Source organism: Schistocerca cancellata, chromosome 9 (assembly GCF_023864275.1).
Source record: "Schistocerca cancellata isolate TAMUIC-IGC-003103 chromosome 9, iqSchCanc2.1, whole genome shotgun sequence".
NCBI classification, from domain to species: domain Eukaryota; kingdom Metazoa; phylum Arthropoda; class Insecta; order Orthoptera; family Acrididae; genus Schistocerca; species Schistocerca cancellata.
In genome coordinates, this window is record NC_064634.1 from 194308046 (window position 1) to 194328377 (window position 20332).

A 20332-nucleotide genomic window follows, 5' to 3' on the forward strand; every position below is an offset into this window, starting at 1 on the left:
CTGTTGAACTGCACCTAATCCACAAGGCAGTGGATGTTTGCAAAGGAACCATTGCCACCTCAACCATTTTCTGTTCCCCTGCTGTGATACCTGCATGAGAGTGGGCAAGTTATTCTGTGTGCACCTCGCATTCATGTCAAGGACAACTGCAATAGATATCATTGTTGACTTTGTCTACAGCCATAAGCAGTTTAAGCTAAAATGCAAGAATTTGGTTTTTTTTAAAAAAATTCATGGCTTCCCTGAAATATGTACATCATATTTCTATTTTACAAAACTAATATTTTAAGAGTTGCTTGTGTGTCTGTAATAGTTTTTCTTTTTACTTCTGGAATCATTTTTGAGCAAATGTTGCTTTTGAGTTTGCAGTGCTAACACCTGTCTAGATAGGCGATGTTTTCAAACACAAAATATTCCAACAAATTAAGGGAAGGAATAAAAGGGTAAGATATTGAAAAGGACATTGTGTTCTGGCACTTTTATGTTTGACAAAAGAAAGTCTGTATTTTATTTATGCAATTGTATTCAACAAGGTTATACAGTACATGCAGCAGGAAAAATACTAGCCATAGGTAATGCATCTGGAAAGTTCTGCTCATTGCTTGTTCATTTAACAATTATAACAGAACCACTAACGTTAAACAGATTTTTTAAAATTTATTATATTATTAATTGATTCACAAAAAACCTTACGGTCAACTAGTGCTCTCTTGAGTACTCAAAAAGACAGTTCTTCACATAAACCTGTTGTCTCCATGTGTACAGCAAGAACTGAAATATAGTTAATAATAAAATAATAATAGTAACAATAAAAACAGAATTTCTGGATATATTACATAAAATACAGCTTCTAGACGATACCATGGTGCCACAGTACACATGGTGATGAGGCACAAATTGTTTATTGCGTTTATATCCAAATGGACAAATATAAATTTCAAAAGGACTTTCAGCAAATAGCGTACAACTGTGCCATGTATGCTTTGATTCAGACATTGTTGTCTTTTTTAGTTCAGTACATTTTCTCATAAGTGAAGAAGTCCAAACATGTCGTGATATCATTGCTGCTTCATATCCAGAGTAGACAAAGAAGCCATTTTCTTTCTCTTACTTGAGAAAGAGTCGCATTACCACTAGTAGTAACACTAAGTATATTCTTTAAAGACTACATATTAAGTTGAGCATCTCATAAAATTAATATATAATATAATTTTTTACAATGAGCTATTGACTTTTGGTGTCAAAGTCATTCATACAATTTGCAAAACCACTAAATGTATATACTTCTAAATGTATTATTTTAGCTTTGAATTAGTATAACTTTGAAAATAATTTTATTTAAAAATATACCTAATATTTTAATATTCAGTGTCTAAGTAATATTTTTAGTACATTTCTACAACAGCACTACTCTCCTGCAATCTTAGACAAAAATAACCATATAGCATTGTATTATAAATGTTATTAACTGCCTTGTATAAATGGTTTAGTTTAAGATGTAACATTGCAATGCAAGCTACATTTATCAGCTGGTTAAAACGGTCCACTAAATACCTACTTTATATTGCCATTTGAATTACTCATTTCAGATTGAAAGGCAGAAAGTTGTTCCCATTTGTAAGCAGAATAAGGCAGATTGTTTATGTGATGTAAGTAAAATGCAAAGCAAAGCGATGATGATGATGATGATGATGATGATGATGACCCTACAAAAAGGAGAAAAAATTACTTGATCTTTCCTGATACATTAATTACATTGATATGTTTCATGGGCAAAGTTTATGTTCATCTGATGAAATTTCAGCTCCTGTCACATTTTAATGAGTAATGTTTTCTTGATAATAATGCAGAAATAGATATAAAGAGAGATGGACTATTGGTTTCAGACTGCCTAATCCACAAATCAGTCTTACTGAATTGGGTTTGGTTGATATGATTTGTTAACACTGCAAGGAGTTGCCAAACAAATCATTGCTCTGGGTGATTTGATGAACTGCAAGATCCTGCATTTGTTTTCAAGAGTAGGCACTAATAGACCTGATTGTTTTCTCTATGAGATAACATCTTTATTTAGCATTCAGTGATGATGTGACATACAGGAGTTCAAACCAAAAGCATTCATATGCTGATGATTCATGCACGAGAGAAACATTAGGCCAAAATCCATTTCATTTTAGGTCTCAAATTATGCTGATCTAGACTGATAATAGAAAGAACCACAGATAATGAAAATAAGGGAAAGTGGAAGATACAATGCAGTTTATTGAGAATCCAATGCAGTTTACTGAGATTACAGAATAGAGATATAAATACAAGAAATTCTAGAGCACTGCAATCAATTGAACTAAACAAGAAAAAAGGGAGATAGCTATATTATTCTTTTATATAGAGACCGAATAATAGAATTTCTGACATCATCTGAAAATATTTTTATTCAGTTTATTACTCAATAGTAAAAAAGAACTTTTACTTTCTTGTGAAATGCTGAATCTTCAGAATGACAAGAGCATTTATCTTTGCGTGGGCAGGTAAATATTATGCAATAAGATACGTTAACAGATACAAATTAAGAATATGGTATAGTTTATTAATTTCCGTTTGCAAATTAGGCACCTTAAGCAGACTGAAAGCATTTATAAAAATGCAGGTAAAATTGACATGGCTGCTGAAAATTACCTCAATATGAGGTAATTCAGACTGTTTAATGACTGAAACTTCATTTTAAGAACTTGTGCTTTTTATATATTTGTCTCCCTAGTAGAGACATTTCTGTTTGGTATCATTTTTGCCACATATACAGCTCAGATTCATTATTCATCACATTTCACTGTCCATATGGATGGCATGCTTTGTCAGTGGATGCTATTTGAATAAGTATTTCAAATAAAATACCATATTTTTTGCATAGATGTTATCATATTAATTTGCCTCTTTATTTTTATAAAGCATAGTCATTTACCAATGAGTTCAAGATTATGGGGTTTGTTTTTGATAATGTTTTGTATAGCCACATTGATAACTTCTTGTGGGCAATGAAGTTAACTGTCAAGACCCAGTTTCCTGCAACAGAAAAAGAACATAAAATTTATCATAGGCTGTAACAATTGAGTATGAGATGTTTACATGCACAAGTTTTGTTTACTTAGTATCATTTAATATTTAGATTTGACTGATAAAACTAATGGTAGAAAATGTCTCTCTCTCTCTCTCTCTCTCTCTCTCTCTCTCTCTCTCTCTCTTGCCATTAGAAGGAACCTCTGCTGCTGAAAGCTAGTGTTCTTACCATCTGTTATTCTGTTTTGCAGTAGGAAGGTTTTCCTCTATTTATTTACTAAGAGATATGTGTGTTTTAAGATGAAGTAATGAGGAACATAACTGATTAATAATTCCAACAAGAATTTCAAAGCACTAATGACAGGAGTACAGAATAAAGCTTTACTGAAAATCAGTGGTAATTCTGAATACTTTTGCTGTCCAATTTATTGGGAAGTAGTAGTCTGGATGAACCTGGAAAACTTATGGCAAGGAGAGAAAATCATCTTCAAAAATGATATAATTTAAATAACAGCCCACATGTGTTCAGTGACCAGTCTTTAATGCTGGCTAATAATATACAGGGCTATTACAATTGATTGAAGCGATTTCATAAATTCACTGTAGCTCCATTCATTGACATATGGTCATGACACACTACAGATACATAGAAAAACTCATAAAGTTTTGTTCGGCTGAAGCTGCACTTCAGGTTTCTGCTGCCAGAACGCTCGAGAGCTCAGTGAGACAAAATGGCGACAGGAGCCGAGAAAGCGTATGTCGTGCTTGAAATGCACTCACATCAGACAGTCATATCAGTGCAACAGCACTTCAGGACGAAGTTCAACAAAGATCCACCAACTGTTAACTCCATTCGGCGATGGTATGCGCAGTTTAAAGCTTCTGGATGTCTCTGTAAGGGGAAATCAACAGGTGGCCTGCAGTGAGCGAAGAAACGGTTGAACGTGTGCGGGCAAGTTTCACGCGTAACCCGCGGAAGTCGACGAATAAAGCAAGCAGGGAGCTAAATGTACCACAGCCGACGGTTTGGAAAATCTTACGGAAAAGGCTAAAGCAGAAGCCTTACCGTTTACAATTGCTACGAGCCCTGACACCCGATGAAAAGTCAAACGCTTTGAATTTTCGGCGCGGTTGCAACAGCTCATGGAAGAGGATGCATTCAGTGCGAAACTTGTTTTCAGTGATGAAGCAACATTTTTTTTTAATAGTGAAGTGAACAGACACAATGTGCGAATCTGGGTGGTAGAGAATCCTAATGCATTCGTGCAGCAAATTCGCAATTCACCAAAAGTTAATGTGTTTTGTGCAATCTCACGGTTTAAAGGTTACGACCCCTTTTTCTTCTGCGAAAAAAACGTTACAGGACACGTATAACTGGACATGCTGGAAAATTGGCTCATGCCACAACTGGAGAGCGACAGCGCCGACTTCATCTTTCAACAGGATGGTGCTGCACCGCACTTCCATCATGATGTTCGGCATTTCTTAAACAGGAGATTGGAAAACCGATGGATCGGTCGTGGTGGAGATCATGATCAGCAATTCATGTCATGGCCTCCACGCTCTCCCGACTTAACCCCATGTGATTTCTTTCTGTGGGGTTATGTGAAAGATTCAGTGTTTAAACCTCCTCTACCAAGAAACGTGCCAGAACTGCGAGCTCGCATCAACGATGCTTTCGAACTCATTGAGGGGGACATGCTGTGCCGAGTGTGGGAGGAACTTGATTATTGGCTTGATGTCTGCTGAATCACTAAAGGGACACGTATCGAACATTTGTGAATGCCTAAAAAAACTTTTTGAGTTTTTGTATGTGTGTGCAAAGCATTGTGAAAATATCTCAAATAATAAAGTTATTGTAGAGGTGTGAAATCACTTCAATCATTTGTAATAACCCTGTATATAACTAATCACCTAGTTGTTTATGTAGAGGTTTCTCACCTGACAAGGTTCTAATATCACTATAAAACCTACGTTGTCAGTTTTGGGAGACAATGACTACATATTTATAGTGCATTGATATTCATTTTGTAACAACACAGTTTGGAGCAAGTTTTTACATCAACAGCTTTCTCCTTACTGAGTTCCATCAACTAATGGAGACTTCAGTCTTCGTTTTGAAGATACCATTGAAACGGGTATTTTTTTCTAACAGCAACACAGAAGCAGGGGACTGTTGGGTTGTTTTTGGGGAAGGAGACCAGACAGCGAGGTCATCGGTCTCATCGGATTAGGGAAGGACGGGGAAGGAAGTCGGCTGTGCCCTTTGAAAGGAACCATCCCGGCATTTGCTTGGAGTGATTTAGGGAAATCACAGAAAACCTAAATCAGGATGGCTGGATGCGGGATTGAACCGTCGTCCTCCCGAATACGAGTCCAGTGTCTAACCACTGAGCCACCTCAGAGCAGGGGACTAATTCATACAATTTCTTTTGCATATAATGCCTTATCTGATCCCAAGTAACAATTCACTTATGACAGAGGTGGATGAAAATACTCAACAAGGCTTGATTTTTCTTCATGTGACATTTTTTCTCACAAATTTTTAGTGGTGGACTCTTTGGTATGAGTATGTGTATGAGGAATGGCATGATAGCTACAGGATGTCACAATGGAGGGATATCTTATACTTGCTATGGGTGTCAGGAGGTCTTTACAGTAATGAAACTTCCACATTGCACCTTAGTATGTCATCTCTACAACCTGTAAAGGGAGAGGAGAAATAGCAACTGCAATACATACTGTACCAGCAAAAAACATGTGGTTTTCAATTTCAAGATATCCATTTGGAGTGTGGACCCACTTTGTGCATTGACTGCACACTGACCAGCACAGTGTGCAGAATGGCATCAAGAAGGTGCTGACCCACACACCAGTGGAAAGAGTGGGCAACACCACACCTCAAGGAAGACGGAGTTCAGCCCGCCTGTCAATACCGATGTACCAACTGCCCATCGCTGGTTGGCACATTTCAGTCACAGACTTCAAGAGCATCAGTACTGTGTAGTAAGAAGACGATACTAAGCCTCCGTTCTGTGAGTAGTAATAGTGTATAAAAGTACTTGCATTAGGAAGCACAGGTAGGATATCAATCCACCTCATAACAGGAGTTAAGTTATGGTTCTTTTCTGTTTAGAAATAAAGTGTCGCATTAATTTGAAAGTGTTTTGTACAGACAATTTTGGATTCCTTCCACTGACTTTCGCAACTTCTCTCCTTCCTTGTTTGTGTCAGTGCCAATTCTCACAGTCACCAACACAAAGCACTCAATAGCCAGAAACAATATGTACTGGTAAAGATGAAATCATACATGGCTATGAAGGAACTTATGTATTTGCTGACAAACACACGATCAGAATGTTACAGAGAATTATGGTAGAAGGGATTGTTTATGTATGGGCACATTGTGAATGGCACCCAATACATACTTAAAATGTGTGTGATGTAAACTATCAAATTGCATGAAAGGGCCAGGCATAACTCTGGAATGAGAATCAGCTCTTACTGTAGACTTCATCTTACAACAATAACACCCAGGAAGTCACATGTTGCAAAGGCTGTTAAATGAAGATCTTGCACAAATCTCTTCAGGGACCGTTTTATTCTTCTTTTGACATATTTATTCCTTAATGTTATTTATGGATAGTAACAAAAGTGAATTTAGGAAGAACTGCAAAATTCAAACATCAATATAGAAGCAAAATTAATTTTCATATAAACTAGATCCATGTTTAGAATTCAGTTATAGTTTCTGGTGCAAAATGTAATGCCCAGCAAACATCAGGCGCAAAATTAGATATCTCCCAATATTCAGGAATAAAGTAAAGTAAAGGAGTACCTTACTAAACACCCTTATAATGTATCAGAATTTTTGACTCTGGGATGCAAATTACTGTCAACAGGTTTTAACGTGAGATATATACAGAGCTACAGTGTTGGAAGTAAAATTAGACAAATGGTCAGTGTAAAGGAATTAACAAAAACAGTAGCTGAATAATTTACAAAAACAGTAGCTGAATAGAGTAAGGGAAAGACCAGTGGCTTTATCTGAATAGCTGCTTGGAATGTATGAATAAAAGTACCTGGAGGTAGTTCCCATAACTATCAATGTTAATAGAGTAATACATGGAGAAGACTATCAGAACAACCAATGAAAGATGATAGTGACATACCTGACTAAAACAACCAAGAAAATCAGCATTGCCTTGAATATAATCACAAAATGAAATATGATGACACAAGTTTCATAGCGCAAATGCCTTGTTTCTATGGCAGTGTAATCAAGGAGTCTGTGGAAATGAGCCAGCCACTGTGGCCGAGCGGTTCTAGGCGCTTCAGTCCGGAACTGCATGAATGCTACGGTTACAGGTTCGAATCCTGCCTTGGGCATGGATGTGTGTGATGTCCTTAGGTTAGTTAGGTTTAAGTAGTTCTAAGTTCTAGGGGACTGATGATCTCAGATGTTAAGTCCCATTTGAACCATTTCTATGGAAATGAAGATGTAAGAAAATCTACTGTACAGGGATGACTGTTTCAATTTAAATAACGCTTGGGGTCCAGCACTCAATTTATTAAAATCTCACCAGCGATCATATTCACCAGAGCCTTAAAATACTGATAGGATTTATAAGAGCAAAACTCACAGCACCTGAAAGAGATGGCTGGGACCATGAAATATTGTGCATAAAATGGAAACAACAACTTGACAGAACACTCAAAAACACACTATTAATCAGCTGAACTGAAAACTTCACTCTTAGTTTTAGTTTGAATAATTTTGAAAGTTGTAATAATGCTCTTGGATTTGGTTCCTCACTTATGATCCGATTCATTTTCTCCCAAAAATTCTGTCATTTTGTTCTTCATATTCATGCCTCGTGCTCTTATGTCATAACCTTTACCTCTAGTAATTTAATTTTTCATTCTCCTTCCCCTTTCTGTTCATCTGTATCTAATAAGCATTTTGTTCATCTTTTATGCATTCTACCTTTCTTAATTCTGTTCATTATGAAGAAAATGTTCAAAATCCTGTAACTGGATTTCAAGATTACTTGATTGAGAGTAAACTGTGTTAATAGCCTCTTTATTGTGTTTGTTATTCTAAGACTAACACATTTTCAGAATTGAATTTCACTGCCAAGTCAGAAAGTTTTACAAGTTTATTTCAAAGTAATAAGCTGTATTCTCTGATAAGTGACATGCTAAATTTTTATGCTTCTTTTTCTCATCAGTGTATATCATAAACTCTGCTTCATTCCAGTTTTCAGTGAATAATGAAATTATATTTAACATCTTTACATGTGAACACACAAACTCCATGAAGGAACCACAAAAAATTAGAAAATCTAATTTGCTCATTGTTGTCGATGCCTACTCCATATTTTTAAGTGTACAAGGAATCACTGTTATTCAAAATAGTTCAATAAAACACAATAATTACCATCTGTAATGACTGTGAAAACAATACAGTGACCTGATTTAACTCTACATTATCATTATTTAACAATGGTAACAACACAGCCTCACGGAATGGCAATGGGCTCCTTGTGTATCACAGATGGCATACGTAACATATTAATAGTAATTTATTGTTAGAGGTTCACAGGTACCACAATGATGTCATTAGGAGAAGACACATGCAAAATCACAGAAGTTCTAAATGATTTCAGTAATTTACATTGAGAAATAATGTTCACAATAGACAGTCTAGTGGAAAAAAGTGTCAGATTCTTTGACCTGCATCTTGCAAATTGGAACTGGAGTTACAGCCTTGAAGTCCGCAGAGCAAAAACAAAGATCATCACTACAAAATAATCAACAGTAACTAGCACATTGCATAGCTTGACATGTCCATGAGGAAAATAAATAGCTTCAAAGCAACAACAGTTTCAAATAAGGAGTAAATGCAGCAAGACAAAGTGTAAAAATCATGTGGTATCTCTAGCTCTGTGATTTACAAATACAGTGATAAAATGACAAATTTTTGCCTGTTTAGTGAAAAAAAAAAGCCTGTTCAAATGTTTGTGAATTCCTAAGGGACCAAACTGCTGAGGTCATTGGTCCCTAGACTTTCACACTACTTAAACTAACTTATGCTAAGAACAACACAAATACCCATGCCCAAGGGAGGACTCGAACCTCTGGCGGGAGGGGCTGCACAATCCGTGACATGGCGCCTCAAACTGTGTGGCCACTCTGTGTGGCTGTCTAGTGCACTTTTGCTATGTATAAAGGGCGTTCAAAAAGAAATGAGCCAGAGTCTGGAATGCCCAAACTGGTGACAGGAGGATAATACCGTGGCGTGTGTAACGAGGTGTGGTTCTGACCAGAGCATGGATGTTCACAGCCTGTTGCTAGAGGGCATGCGTGCATGTCACGTGACTAATACAGAGCTAGCAGCAGCATGCATCAATCGTCCAACGCTGCCAGTCACATTGCAAACAGTGACATGGAGGCATCAATAGAAGAGCAAAGAGGTGTTTGTTTTCTGACAGCAGAAGGAGTAGGAGGAACGGACATTCCCCAACAAATGTCACAAATGTACAGTGAACACTGCATGTGCCTTGTAAGGGTCAAGGTGTGGCACAAGCGTTTCAGGGAAGGACGGGTGTTGTTAGCCAATGATGCATGGTCTGGAGCACCACACTGCATTATCGATGACATTGTCCAGCTGGTGGATGCACTCATTACCCAGGACTGCTGAGTGACAGTGAAAGCCATAGCTGCCATGGTCGGACTGAGCATCAGAAGTGTTCACACCGTCATGAAGAAATGATTGTGTGTGCCCAGTGGGTGCCCCACAGTCTTTAACCACACCTGAAGCTTGTCAAATGGCCCACTGTCTTGCTCATCTGCAGCACTATGCTTGGGAAGGGAATGCATTCCTGGCACAAGTGGTGGCTGGAGTTGAGTCATGGTGTCATCACTTCGAACCAGAATCAAAATGACAGAGTCTCCAGTGGAAGCATCCAGGGTCACCACCAACAAAAAAAGCCAAGGCCATCCACATGAGTGCAGGAAAGGTTATGCTGATGTTCTTCTTTGCCCAAGATGACCCCTTTCTGATTCAATTCCTGCAGCACAGGACAACAGTGAATGCCCAGCATTACTCACAAACCTTTACCACCCTTCTCCAAGTAACCAGGCAGTCTCACCCGTGGGGTCATTCTGCTCCACGACAATGCAAAGCCTCATACGGTCAACACAGTTGCAGCACTTCTACAAAAATTCAAATGGGAGGTTCTTGGCCACCCTTCATACAGTCCGGACCTCTCTCCCTGTGATTACGCCATTTTTGGTCCTTGACGCACACACACACACACACACACACACACACACACACACACACAAGTGTAGCATTTAAACAAATATGAAGAATCAAAACATCTCAGTAGTCAATGTTTCTTACAGGTTTTTCTTATCTACCATACAGAGCAGAATAGGTAACCCATATTTCACATAATGTAAAAGATCACACACTCAGATGCTCACAAGAACCTACGTGATACATGTAAAAATAACTTTTTTGTGTCAATAACAAACTAACCTAGTATGAACCGAATTATTAGGACAAATAAGTAAGAAAAAATATGACGTAGTGCCTAAAGTTATTTAGGACAATGGTGAATGTCTGAAAAAATGACTACAAAAGTATTAAGAAAAATAATTTGGAAGACACTTCTGATTAACTAGCAACAATTTTTATTCTGACAAATTTTTGCTACCTAGCCTTGGCTTATTGCTCGGATATAGAAAAAATATACATAGAGGGTGTACATAAAGTCCAGGAACACTTTCAATTATTTATTGCACAAGAACCAAACATTGTGCAGCTAGCATTTATATCTCTTTTTGAAGAGGAACCCTGAAAGTTTCGTGTTTTTTTTTTTTTTTTTTTTCCCCCACTTCACTGAGAGCACTGTCACCGGATATTCCTACTTGGACATGTTACAGCAATGGCTGATGCCTCAAACACAGTTGGACTCTCTGTTCATATTTCAGCAGGATGGGGTTCCAACTCATTTTCATCGTGAAGTTCGTGGGTAGCTGAACACAGAGCTGCCACATCAATGGTTTGTGGGTTTAAAGGGACCAGACTGCTATGGTCATCGGTCCACATCAATGGATTGGCCATGCTACAGAAGGGGCAGCTGTTTCTGTGGGGACACATTAAAGATCTGGCGTATGTACTGCCTCTACCATGTGATGTAACAGAGGTCCGGGAGAGATGATGCCTTGATGGGACAGGTGTGGCAAGAATTCAATTACCATATTGACATCTGCTGGGTCACTCATATCGAATGGTTGTAAAAATACTTTCAGAATTTCTCCTCAAAATGCAATATGTGTGACATCTGTACAATATTTAGTTCTTATGCGATAAATGACTAAAAGTGTTTCCGGACTTTATGTACACTCTGTATATATATATCTCCTACTGGTAGCTTAATATCTATGGTGCTGCCCTGCTATTTATAACAGCACACCAACTGCCTACATTCATTATGACACAGTCCTCTTTACTGTAACTATTCTTACCTGTCTTGCAGCTAAGAGAAATCATTAATCCTTAAATCTAGATAATCAGATTATTTGGTAAAGGAGTTGCTTAATTTGTGTGCTTATAATTTTCTTTTGAATTTGTAGGCTTAACCAGTTTTGGAAGCATTTGAAATCCTTGAAGCTAGATTACAGAACAGCAAACTGATTACTAGAGAAGGAGGTTGTGCCTACATTAAAATTAACTCTTAGAATTGCAAGATATTTGATGAAATCTTTGCACAAAGTGTATGCTTTGCAGAATATGCTTAAGACTCACTTCACTAAATAAATACACATATATATTTTTAACTACAGTTCCTCCAAAGAGAATATCATAAAGTAACAGAAGCAACACAAAACAAGACAAACTGGTCTTGTTGTTTAGTTGTTCAAAATATTGACTCATTTACCAAGCTGGATCACAAGGAATTTTTCCAGTTGCATTTCTGTTCATGTAATACCATTAATTTCTGTTTGTAGCCACCAGGGTGAGATGTGATGTGACTCTTTGTGAGATTAAGACAAATTATTTGCTGTGATCCAGTTTAGTCATGTTCGTTATCATCAAGGCACTTGTCTACACATCACTAGCATGGCTTTGTCATAACAAACATAAGTTTATCCAGTGTAATTTTGTGATTCACACCATCAAATAGGCTGCCTTGACATTGTCCAAGAAGGTACCAAGAGGGTAGTGTTGGTTGCTTATCACTGCCAGGACTTAATTTCTGAGATAATAAATTGCTTTATCTGTAAATAACACTTCACAGAAGCCAAACTGAGGGTCATTCCATAAACTATGCTATAAAAATGTGGACCAGTATTCTACTATACATTTCTTCCTCAGATATTTTTTAAATGAATGCCAGAAGTGAAACTGCTCTGTAAATGGATGTGATTTTCTTACTTCCATTTTTATACATGTCATCAAACCTCTACTGCATAGTCTACTCCCTAGGAACTTTGCTGTGCTTTGTTGTTTGTTCAAAAAGACAGAGATAATGTGGTCCTAACATATTAGCACAAAATGTTAGTATTTTGCTAGAAACACAGTCACAGCCAAAAGAATAATAACTTTTTACCCTCATTAGGGGTTGTATCTTATTAAGTAATGAGGCAGCAGGTGCTTGGGAGAAAAATGCAGCGGGGACACTGGTACCAGTGAGTTTGTGCAGTGCATCATGATGATGACATGGAGGAGTGGATTGGGAGGCAGTAACAGAAAAAAAGGAAGGGGAGGGGGGGGGGGAGGAAGACACTGTGGGTGGAGGATAACGGACAATAATTAAAGTTAGGATCCTGAGACAGAGTGGAAGTGGTCGTGGTCATGGGCTAGTGGAGACTGTGGCCAGGAGGACCGTATACGGAATGTATTGGTCCATAACTATGCCACTCCAACTCCCAACCCCTGGCCACATGAAAGCTCAGCATTTTTTGTGCTAGGCATGTTATGGGGCTCCTTAGGGACAAGGCTGCCAAGCAGGGGAAGAAAGCCAGTGTGAAATCCATATGCATACCAGGTGGAGTCATTCCAGACATGGAAGGGGCCTTCTGGTTGCCATGAAGAGCACATGGTGCAGCTAACTGCAGTTGGTGGCTCACTTTTGTACCAATGATGTGTGTCACTTTGAACTGGAAGAGATTCTCTCTTGTTTTGAGGAGCTTTCAGGAGTGGTAAAGACTGCCAGTTTTGCTTGTGAGATGAAAGCAAAGCTCACCGTTTGCAGCATAGTCGACAGGACAGATTGCACACCTCTGGTACAGAGCCAATTGGAGGGAATGAATCAGAGGCTCAATCAAATCGTTACAGGCACTGAAAGCTGGCTAAAGTTGGAGATAAGGCCAGCTGAAACTTTTGCTAAGGGCCTCACGGTTTTCAGAAAGTATAGGCTAAATACAGCTGGCTTTGACGTGTTTGCTGCTATTAGAAGTACTTTATCTTATAGCGAAATTGAAGTAGACAGTTCCTGCAAGTTAGTGTTTGTAGAGGTCATTCTTGGCAACCAGAATAAAATAATAGTTGGATCCTTTTACCAGTCACCCAACTCAGATGATACAATTACTGAAAGATTCAAAGAAAACTTCAGTCTAATTTCAAACAAGCACCTAACTCATACAATGATAGCTGGTGGTGGCTTCAATTTACCTTGAGATGTTGGCCAAAATACATGTTTAAATCTGGAGGTATGCATAAAACATCATTTGAAATGCATTCTCTGAAAATTATTTTGAGCAGTTAGTTCATGAGCTCACTGAAATAGTAAATTGTTGTGAAATCAAACTTGACCTCTTGGCAACAAATAATCCTGATCTAATAATGAGCATCAAAGTGGATACAGGGATTAGTGAACACAGGGAGGTTGTAGTGAAACTGAACACCATAACTCCCAAATCCTCCAAAAATAAATGAAAATACCTATTCGAAAAAGTAGATAAAAATTCTCTTGATGCCTTTCTTAAAGACAATCTCAACTCCTTCCAAATTAACAATGTAAGTGTAGACCAGATGTGCATTGAATTTAAAGAAATGGTATCGACGGCAATTGAGAGTTTTACATCAAAAATATTAACAAATGATGGAGCTAATACACAAATCAGGTCAGAAAACTGTTGCAGAAAAAACAGCACACCAAACATAAATGAACACAAAATCCCCAAGGCTGGTGGTCTTTTACAGAAGCTCAAAATTTAGTGCAGGATTGAATGCAAGATGCTTATAGCAGTTTCCACAATGAAACTTTGTCTTGAAACCTGGCAGAAAATCCAAAGAGATCCTGGCTGTATGTAAAATATGCTAGTGATAAGACACAATCAATGCCTTCTCTGCGTGACAGCAAGTGAAATACTATCAATGACAGTGCTTCTAAGGCAGAGTTACTAAACACAGCCTTCCCAAATTTCATCACCAAAGAAGAGTAAATATTCCAGAATTTGAATCAAGAACAGCTGCCAACATGAGTAACTCAGAAGTGATATCCTCGGAGTAGTGAAGCAACTTAAATCATGTAATAAAAGCGTCTTCTGGTCCAGATTGTTTTCCAATTAGGTTCCTTTCAGGGTATGTTGACGCAATAGCTTCATGCTTAACAATCAAATACAACTGCTCGCTTGAAGAAAGATCCATATCCAAAGAGTGGGAAGTTGCACAGGTCACACTAATATTCATGAAAGGCAATAGGAGTAATTCACTAAATTACTGGCTCATGTCTTTAACATCAATATGCAGCAGGATTGTGGAACATATAGGGTGTTCTAACATTCTATCTATCTATCTATCTATATCCGACTCCCGCTCCAGCTACTGCCGGGTCTGGGTGCTGACGAGTCCTCTCCATTTGGCTCGGTCCTCCCACCACTTTTCTTCCTCCACTTGCTGCCAGGTCACACCTCTCCTTTCAACAGATATTCTCACTCCCATTTTCCACCGTGTTCTTGGGCGCCCTCTAGGTCGTTTCCCATCCATCTTTAGTTCTTCCATAATTTTGGGGAGTCTCTGCCCATGCATCCTCTTAACATGCCCATACCATCTTAATCTCTTTCTTTCAATTTCTTCTCTCATACTTTCTTGTTTGAGGTCCTTTCTAATCTCTACATTCCTTACTCTGTACATTCTTGTTTTTCCCTTAACTGCTCTGAGAAATTTCATTTCCCCTGCTTGCGGTCTGCTCCAGTCCCTTTCTTTCATTGTCCATGTTTCTCCACAATAGGGAAGTAATAATTCTTATACATCAGGAGTTTTGCTCTTTCTGAAACTTCATTATTCCAAATCAGATGTTTTATTGTTTGGTAGAAATTGCCTCCCTTCTGTAATATCAGTGGACATGTTCTAACATTATGAAATACAAATGTTGATGGTGTTAGGACAGCAACCAACATTTGTCTTCAAACAACAGCCACAGTCTCCATCATGTCATCATATGACAAAATTGCATTATGAAATACCTCAAAGAGATCTCTTGACATACAGTCAACACCGATTTGGGAAACATTGTTCTTGTGAAACACAACCAGCAAAATCATTGAGTGCTATCAACACAAGATTCCAAATTCATTCCATGTTTCTAGATTTCCAGAAGGCTTGTAATCAAATTGCATGCTTATGGAATACCATCTCAGTTATGTAACTGAATTTGTGATTTCCAGTCGGAGGGGTCACAGTTCATTGTAATTGGCAGAAAGTTATTGAGTAAAACGGAAGTGATTTCTAGCATTCCATGAGCTAGTTTTATAGGTCCTCTGCTTTTTCCTTATCTACATATATGATTTAGTAGACAATCTGAGCAGCAGTCTTAGCTTGTTTACAGATGATGATGTCATTTACTGCCTATTAAAGTCATCAGAAGATCAAAACAAATTGCAAAATGATTTAGAAAAGACATCTGTACAGTGTGAAAACTGGCAACTGAGCCTAAATAATGAAATGTGTGAGGTCATCCACATGAGTGCTAAAAGGAAACACGATAAATCAATCAAATCTAAAGGCCATAAATTCACTACATACATAGTAATTACAATTACAAACAACTTAAATTGGAAAGAAGACACAGAAAATATTGTGGGGAAGGTGAACCAAAGGTTGTGTTTTATTGGCAGAACACTTAAAAGAAGCAAAAGATCTAATGAAAAGAAAGCCTACACTATGATAGCCCATCTTCATTTGGAGTACTGCTGTGAGGTGTGGAATCCTTATCAGGTTGGGTTAAAAGAGTACTTTGAGAAAGTTCAAAGAAGAGCAGCATGTTTTGCATTAACGAGAAATTGGGAAGAAAGAGAGTGCCATGGATTGTATACAGGATTTTGGATGGACATCATTAAAAAAGAAGGCATTTCTTGTTGTGGTGAAATCTTTTCATGAAATTTTTGTCACCAACTTTCTCCTCTGAATGCAAAAAGTTTTTGTTGGTGCCAAGCTTGAGCTGAAAGATGCTTGAAGTTAAATGCAAACTATTTATAGAAAGTTTATGTACAATATTTCAAGTACCACTGTTAAGTAAGGAATCTAGGAAGATACTACACCTCCCTGTGTATCAATCTTGTGATTGTCACAAGAATAAAATTACTCTAATTAAAACGTGCACAGTTGTATTTAAGAAGACACTTTTCCCTTGCTCTGTACCTTAATGCGGGTCTGGTCACATTAATGTGACCACTGCCTATGTTTGGCATCAATCTGCAATACAGATGGCAGGTGGCAGCACTAGCAGTGGAGGGTATATACAGTGTGCTGGAGCAGCATGGAAAACACTAGAGTCATTGTCATAATGCGGAAATGGAGCAACTTATCTGACATCCAAAAGGGCATCATTATTGGCTTTCAGGTCAAGGGTGAGAGCATTTCCAAATCAGCTAAGTTTGTAAACTGCTTGTGTGCTGCCATGGTTAAAGTGTACTGTACATGGTATAATGGTACTATCCAAACCTGGATACCGAGGCAACTATGTTGCACCAGGGGCCATAGATAACAGGGCTGAATGATGTCTGTGGAGATCTGTATGGATGAATAGATGTACAACTGTTGAGCAACCGACTGTCCAGAAGAAATACGGGGCTACCAACAGTGTCTCCTCAACAGCTGTTCGGCGAACATTGCAGCATATGGGTGTCCACACCAGGTGCCTGGTTCACGCACCCATGCTGACTACTGTTCATTGGTGATGAAGACAAGAATTTACATAACAACAGCACAACTGGTTGTCCACTAAGTGGTGATGGATAAACTTTTCACACAAATTACGTTTTATGTTCCATCGGACAGACGGTATGTACAGCTCTGCAACAATTGTCTGAAGGGTCCATGCTGGAGGAGTGTGTGTTTTGTTCTGGGGAATGTTTTTGTGGCATTCCTTGAGTATCTCATCATTCTGGAAGGCACAATAGATTAACAAAAATATGCATCTAACCTTGGGAACTATGTCCAGCCCTACATGCAGATTTTTTTCCCTTCGTCTGCCAGCAGCACAATACAATGTGAAAAACACAGCTCACATTGTACATGTGTGGTGCAAAGAGCACTAGGATGAGCATACTGTACTCCCATGGCCAACAAATTCTCTGAGTTAAAAGGTTGTTATGCAGGCTATTGACAGGTGGGCACATTAATGTGTCTGGACTGTGTATATGGTACAACGGAAAGTAACTTCTGCCATGCACTTCACAGTAATTTGCAGGGCATGGATATAGGTGAAAATGTAGAAGAGCAGACATACGCTGTGCGAGAAACTGAGCAACAAGGAACATTCAACATGGCATGGCTTGAAGTAGCCATCACAGCTCAAGTCTCAGAACATGTAGCAAAGATCTACATGTAGAACTACATGCAGGCTTTTTTATAAAAGGTATTACACTTGACCTTGCAGTAAGAGTAATTCTGATGCTTGTGACTAATGAAATACTTGGGAAACGAGCATATCTTAGTGTCAACTTGCTTTCCTGGTATGCCCTGCAAATGAATGACAGTCCGACCTACCTTATTTACTGCGGCAGCATGAGCAATTTCACATTGGATGTTATTCATTAGTCTGACGGATGGCTGAGGTATACTGTAATGCTGTGGACATGATCATGTTGTAGACATTAACTCTCAGACGAAATTAATGCAAGAAAATGACTATCGTCTGTATAATGGGTTCAAACGATGTGGCAAAAAATGAAGCAGAGGTTTGTGTGAAAACGCTACAGAATTTTTTACAAGCTAATAAATGCAGAAACACAGTAGTTGCCACACTTCCTCATAGGCATGATCTGATTTATAGTTCGTGTGTAAACAAAGAAATTCGGAAAACAAACATTAAAATAAGGAAACTGTGTTCTCAATACACTAAGTGCGATGTGCTGGATATAAGCAAGCTGCATGGAAATCTGCACATGAAGCATGAAATGCATTTGAACTGTGAAGGGAAAAGATTTGTTTGTGATCGTGTTAGTGAAATAATCAGAGAAAGACTTGTAAGGGATAGAACAATTTATCAGCTTCCTGAACATCCTTCCAACAATGAGGAAAACAAAGAAGAACGAAAATACAACACTGCTGACGTTCCTAATTTAAACTAGAGGTATGTGATGCTGTAAATATAATTCCCAATTACCAAATCGTGAATACGCCCGAACTAAAAATTTATCACCATAATGTGCAATCCCTGTGTAATAAGATTGATGAAATTAACGTTCTATTAACACATGAACTTAATGATATCCCAGTGTTATGCATTTCTGAGCACTGGCTTAACCCAGAATTAATCCAGAATACGAAAATAAACAAATTTGTCTTGGCTGCTTACTACTGCAGGAAAAACAGCAAGCAGGGTGGGGTAGCAATTTACACAAAGGATAATGTAGATTTTATTACACTACCTGACTTAACTAGGGCAAATGTCGAAAAGGATTATGAAATTGCAGCTATAAAAATTACTCAGTTCAACCTGGTTATTGCTACAGTTTACCGATCACCGACCACGAATTTTAAACTTTTCTTAAACAAAATGGAGTCATTGCTAAATAAAGTAAATAAAATGGATTGTGAATTGATAATCTGTGGTGACTTCAATATTGACTTCCTCATGAATAGCGGAAATAGGGAGACCATTTTGAACCTTGCAACGTCCTACAATTTAAAAGCTGAAGTAAAAGCAGCTACCCGAGTAACAGAAACTTGTCAAACAGCTCTTGATCAGTTTCTAGTAAAGAAGAGTTTACACAACACCTCACTAAAAATTTTCAATGCAGGTTTTAGTGATCATCTTCCTCAAATATTAAGCATAAAAGTAAAAGGCAGTATTATTAACAACAAGTCTTTTAGAACAGCATATCGAAGCTATAATCAGCATAATGTGAACTACTTCAACAACTTATTACAGAAAGAAAAATGGCTAGGAGTGTACAAAATGAACGATATAAATGAAAAATTCAACACTTTCATTGATATATTAACCCATTTCTTTGCACTCCCACTGAAAACATTAACCATACGGGGAAACTCTAGAACAAACAGCTGGATCACAAAGGGAATAAGGGTTTCATGCCAGAAGAAAAGACTACTTCATGAAATATGTAACTCAAAAAATTCCTCACCTGTAGAATGCGCATACTATAAAAAATACTCCAAAATATTAAGAAAAGTAATAAAAGCAGCAAAAATAATGCATAATGATGAAACCATTTATAATTCAGCTAATAAATCAAAGGCTATGTGGAGTGTTATAAAAAAAGAATGTGGAGAATACAGACAACCTTGGAAAAATATAACAGTATCACATAAAAATAAAAAAGTAACAAACTCCTTAGAAGTAGCCAACACATTTAACAACTTTTTCACAGGTGTTGCTGAAAATATGTTACAATCAAACTTTAAGAGCATCCAGGCAAATGAATACAAAATAAGTGCATGTAGAGGATCAATGTACATCAGTTCTGTTTCACAAGATGAAGTAGCTAAAGCAATAAAAGGACTAAAAAATTCCAAATCGGCAGGTATTGATGGTATACCTGCAACAATGTTAAAGAAGAGCGCATCAAACCTAACTGAAGTTCTAACACATTTATGCGACTACTCACTTCAGGCAGGCACTTTCCCTGATGTGTTAAAAACATCAAAAGTTATTCCTGTATATAAAAAAGGGGATAAAGACAATGTAAATAACTACAGACCCATCACAATTTCCTCCTGCATGTCTAAAGTACTGGAGAAAGTTATGTATGAGAAACTAATGAAATTTATAAATAAAAACAGCATTCTATGTAA

General features: G+C 37.8%; 1 protein-coding gene across 3 annotated transcripts in view; it reads right to left on the reverse strand.

Annotated features, from left to right (window-relative positions):
• Positions 1-496: 496 nt before the first annotated feature.
• LOC126100988 (CB1 cannabinoid receptor-interacting protein 1-like) overlaps positions 497-20332 on the reverse strand; it is a 247659-nt gene continuing 227823 nt past the window's right edge. For all 3 annotated transcript variants that reach the window (XR_007522241.1, XM_049911656.1, XM_049911655.1), the window contains one exon: positions 497-3060. Coding sequence is in view for 2 of the 3 variants with exons in the window: in XM_049911656.1 (XP_049767613.1) it covers positions 3039-3060 (22 nt within the window). In the remaining variant the exon portion in view is untranslated. The remainder of the gene's footprint in view (positions 3061-20332) is intronic.